The sequence below is a fragment of the Aristolochia californica genome, unplaced genomic scaffold (assembly GCF_029961685.1).
Source record: "Aristolochia californica isolate CCGP_79_NKW_82.1479 unplaced genomic scaffold, dmAriCali1.0.hap1 SCAF_6, whole genome shotgun sequence".
Taxonomy (NCBI): domain Eukaryota; kingdom Viridiplantae; phylum Streptophyta; class Magnoliopsida; order Piperales; family Aristolochiaceae; genus Aristolochia; species Aristolochia californica.
The window spans coordinates 27759604-27764563 of NW_027182257.1; the positions used below are offsets into that span (position 1 = coordinate 27759604).

Sequence of the window (4960 nt, forward strand, 5' to 3'; positions counted from 1 at the left end):
TGCTGCCAATGGAGTAATCTACCGCGACAAAGTGAATCTTTTAAATTTCTTGTCATAAAATCGACAAAATTTTTACAGTCAGTTTTTACCAGAAATTCTTTGGGAGCAAGATAAATATACAACTTTTTTATCCCATTTTTTACTGCTAAATTTCTTTTTCATAAGAATGATAGTTTGTTTCAGTAGATGAAAATGTTCCTGATGTATATTTGCATATTCTTTCACAATCATTGATTTTGCATTTTGGGATTGTTGCCCAAGTATGGTCCGAGGCGTCAGTTTCTAAAATCAGTTTTGCATCGGGATCTGGTAGAGTTAACATTGGGAGGTGTTTCATCATTTGTTTGATCCAGATTACTTCTAGACTATCAGTGAGTGTCCATTCCCATTTGAAGTCTTTCTTTAGTTTCTTTTGAAAAAGGTTTCCTAATTTCTGCTAAATTCTTTATGAATTGTTCAGCATATGTTAGGCATCCTAAGAAACGTTGAAGTTGTTTTATATCTTCAATTTCATTCGAAAAAGCTGCTAGTTTTTCCAGAATATGATTTTGGAGAATGATTTCTCCTTTTGAGATTTTAGACCTAAGAAATCTATCTTGGTTTTAAACAACTCTGATTTCTTTTTGTTGAGTGTTATCCCAGCAATTTTTAAAGCATTTAATACCTTAAGTAATTGTTCTTTATGTTGATCCTTGGTTTCTGAAAAGACTAAGATGTCATCAACATAAACTAGGCAAAATTTAAAGAATGGTTTGAGAATATCGTCCATTCTTCTTTGAAATATGTTGGGTGCTGGTTTTAACCCGAAAGGCATTACAAGCCACTCATAATGTCCTGAAGGACAACTAAATGCAGTAAGAGGAATAACTCTTTCGGTGAGACGAATTTGCTAAAACCCGGATTTGCAATCAAATTTAGAAAACCATTGTTTTCCTCAAATGGCAGCTATTAATCTTTCTTTGTTAGGAAGATAGTAGTCATCCATTTTTGTGGCTTCATTAACCTTTTTGTAGTTAATGACCATTCTAGCTTTTCCATGTTTTATCTCTGCATGATTCTGAACCAGGAAAACATTAGATGTATGTGGAGAATAACTTGCACAGATTAATCCTTGAGTTAGCAAGCCATTTATCTGTGTTGAGAATTCTTCAACATCAGAAGGAGTGTAAACCATAGGCTTTTCTCGGATTTCCTTTTCAGGATCAAGAAGTTCGAGGTAGGCATATGGTTTTTGTTTATTCCACCATTCTAAGGGTTTCTCAGAACAAGTGGATTCTAGAAGCTGCTGAACTTCTGATTCACAGGATTCAGCGAGGAGTAGAGTTTCTAATGGAGGAATCTCATCACCACGCATGTTGCGTTTTTTGAAGACCTGATGGAGAGCATCTCCATTACCAGAAATGGCATAGGCTTCAGTGGGTTTTACTGCGTAGACAAATACCGCAGAATTATCGATTTCTCGTCGAGTGCAACATCAAAGTTTATAGTAGGCTGGTGTTTGCTCTACGGGAGCATGAAACATGAGCCATACATTTCCGAGGACTAAATCTGGTCCTAAACTAATGAGTTTTGGGATCATAAACTTTTCACTGCCAATGTCAAGATGAATATTTCGAGCTTCTGCAGGAAGAGATATATTTTCTCCTGGGCCGACTGTTACTTGAAGGGGTACTTCTAGTGGTTTCCATAGATCTGTGGGAAGTAGATTTTGTCTGGCGAGACAATATGAACTTCCTATATCTACAAGAGCGTGTATATGGAATTTGATATATCCAAGTAGTTTAAGCATGACCGTGATATAAGAATTTCCAGAAGCTACATGCTCTGCGTTTATGCGGATACTCATTCAGAGAAGGTGCCTGAAGAGTCCAACATGTTCTCTGAGTTTTCCGAGGTGGAAAACTCAGTTTTTGGATGAAGTTCATATAGTTCATCTTCTGACTGGATGTCATCATAAAGGATGATTTCCAATCCATTTTCTTTGGCTAGTAACATATAAGTACTGTACCGCCATTGTTGTTTATCATTTGGACAATCTTTTGCAAAATGTCATTCTTTCTGGCATATCCAGCATTTGCATCTGCTTGGGGTTTTCCCTTTTGGGTAGTATACATTTCACCCTTTACTGGATGTGATAGGGCTAGAATTTGTTCTTTTTCTTAAGTATTTCTTTTTAGGAGTATACCTAGTTGTAGAACTTTTTTGTATCCTAAATTTTTTCTGTTGAAATTTCTTAGGATATTTTCGTTGCTTATGGGAGGTGGTTTTACAACCATAAGCTCCTACATTTTTGTTCTGGTTTGAACAATATAATGTTTGTTTATTTGCCTTACTACTTTTCTTTTGTAGTTTTTGGGCTTCACAAAGATTTGCCAATATGTCTTGTACAAATCTATGTCTTCTTCCTAAAGTGTCAAAGTTTAGGAAATTATCCATGGTTAAAGTATCATGTTCTGGATTATTTTGCCAATATTTTGTTATGTAGTCCTTTTCGCCTACATGTGCAAAAGGTTCTAGCAATTTTGCATAAAAGATAGACAGATAAGGTTTCTGATCTTCTTTTTGGAGTTTATAGAAGTAACTTGCAAACTCGCAGTAATACTTCTCATAAAAACAAATGTTACAAATTTGTAACTTATTTAATTTGTGAAGAGTTTCTAAACGTTTCATTTGTTTAGTACCCTCATTGTAGGCTTCTAGGGTTGGATGTATTCCTAGAAATTCCTTTGATATCTTAGTTACTAATCCTTTTAAGATATTGGCTATCGATATTGAGGTATTAGCTCATTTTTGGTCTTCGGGAAGGTTGTCCCACCAAAGAGCTACATTATCCTGTAAAGCATGGGCAAAGAAATTAAATGTTGACTCTTGGTTCCAAGATTCATGCATATTTGTAGCATTGCTCATGCTTCTTTCCCAATCTTTAAGGATTTTTTCTCCATCCTTGGGGCAATCCAAGTTGAGGTAAAATCCAAAAGTGTTTATGCTATCTATGGATGTGTGTCCCTTAGTAGCATTTGCAGGATCGACATTTGTGTATTTTGTCGAATACCTTTATCCTCCCAGGGATATTTTGGAGTGGGAGAAACTTTCTCGTTCTTATTGGTGAACCGCAGTACGGTTTTGAAGTTATCTTGAAAGCTATCTTCCATGTGGGTGTCTCGTACCCTTGATGTTTCTGCTTCAAAATGGTCGCTACCACGAAGCATTTGAAATCTTTTACCAATATCATTTGCCTTTTTGTCTTTAGCAGAGCAGTCTATTTTCTTGGTATTTTCTTCTACAACTTCATCAGATTCCCAGGCCTCTGGTTCACTGTCGTGTTGCTCTTGTTGTTTATTAGAAGAAGGTCTTTCTTCTTGAACATAATAAATCGGTTGGTGGCCGAAAGTATTATATTCTGCGTAAACTTCATCATCTGTGGATGATGATGCTTTGGAAGCGGTCCTAAAAGCAGGTGGTGCTGGACCCTTTTTGCTAGGTGCTATGCAAAGTGTTGCAAAGTACACTAGGTTTTTAAGCCATCTGGTGATGTCAGGAAGGCCTAATGGTAATGGAGTTTCCATATCCATTAAATAGAAAAACTCATCCATTTTAACAAAGCTAAGAGGTTTAGCTTTTGTTTAATTTTTTCGATCTTGCATCGTAATCTATGGATGCGATTCGTATATCTTTCCCAATGAAAATAGTACATTTACATGGAATAGATTGTATCATCTTCAGGTCGAAGCATGTTTCTTAGTAAGAGAACGACGACAAGGCCATCTCTCTTTCTTTGTAAACGATCTAAAAGTTTTTGTCTATAGATCATCTATTTTGGGATGTTGTCCATGCTTGTTCAGCATCTTCCTTTGTCTGGAATTTTCTGTGGGAATTTCCGGGAAATCCTTTGACTTGTGCTTGGGCTTCTTCCCAACTGTCATATATTCCTATTTCTCTTCCTATGAAGACAACATACCAGTATTTCATTTTTTCTGGTTTTTCGTATGTACTTATAGAGGCTTCTCCTATTGAAGCGGTGTCTACAGGTTGAGATACGGTTTCTTCTTGGGTCATTCTGTAGATTTCTCTTTGCAGAATGATGACCAAAACTTCTAAGAATTGCTTAAATAGCATATGCTTAAAGTTCAAGTTGTTCAATCCTGATTTGGTGTTTCAAGTCTTTGATAACTTGTTTGAATCCTACTGGACTGAGTCCTAAGAATCGTCCATCTTGAATTATCCTTCGTCCTTCGTTGTTATAATCTACAACTAAAGGATTTTCTTCGAGCTCTTTGAGTTTGGCTTGAACTCGTAAGAGTCGATCTTTTAATTGTCGAATCCAGACCCTCTGGAATTTGATTTGATTATTATACCTTCTGGTCATGATATATTCTCGCATCGCGAATAGTTTATATGTCTTATCGCTGGATTAGACCTATTTTGTTCCATATTGGGTTTTTGTACATTTGTTCCTTACAAATGTTACATGGGATGTGACCGGTTTGGGTCATAACTGTTTGAGAGTATGTATACTTAAACAGAAAGAATCAAAGTTAAGCTTGGACTTCTTTGACACATATAGGACCAAGTCTATTACTTGGCTCTAATACCAATTTTAAAACAACGAGTCTTTAATAGACTTTAACAAAGGCACACAACGGATTATGAGGAGAACCTAGGGATGAGGGAAGCGGAACTAAAATCCTAAGGATTTCTACCTACACACTGGCTATAGGCAGCAGAAAACAACGATGACTCACACAATACTATTCCTATAGTCACACTTCGACAGTTCTATCATTTTACCATCATATCACTCCTGCTTCCTACCACATGTTACTGCTACATACTCATTTGTGTCTATTTTCATAGCTATCTAATAGGCCCAACATGACTTCTGCTGCTACTTAGAACTTCTTCGGGGTTTGACTCTATTCATGCTGGCTAGTGGGAAATCTGTCAATGTGGTCCTCACGGT

At 36.5% G+C, this 4960-nt stretch overlaps 1 protein-coding gene across 1 annotated transcript; it reads right to left on the reverse strand.

The window, feature by feature from the left end:
- Positions 1–813: 813 nt before the first annotated feature.
- On the reverse strand, positions 814–1354 carry LOC137935289 (uncharacterized). The gene is made up of 2 exons (XM_068779968.1): positions 1004–1354; positions 814–834 (listed from the first exon to the last, which is right to left on the reverse strand). The coding sequence occupies exons 1-2, from the start codon at positions 1352–1354 to the stop codon at positions 814–816; spliced, it is 372 nt and encodes a 123-aa protein (XP_068636069.1).
- Between the last annotated feature and the right edge of the window lie 3606 nt (positions 1355–4960).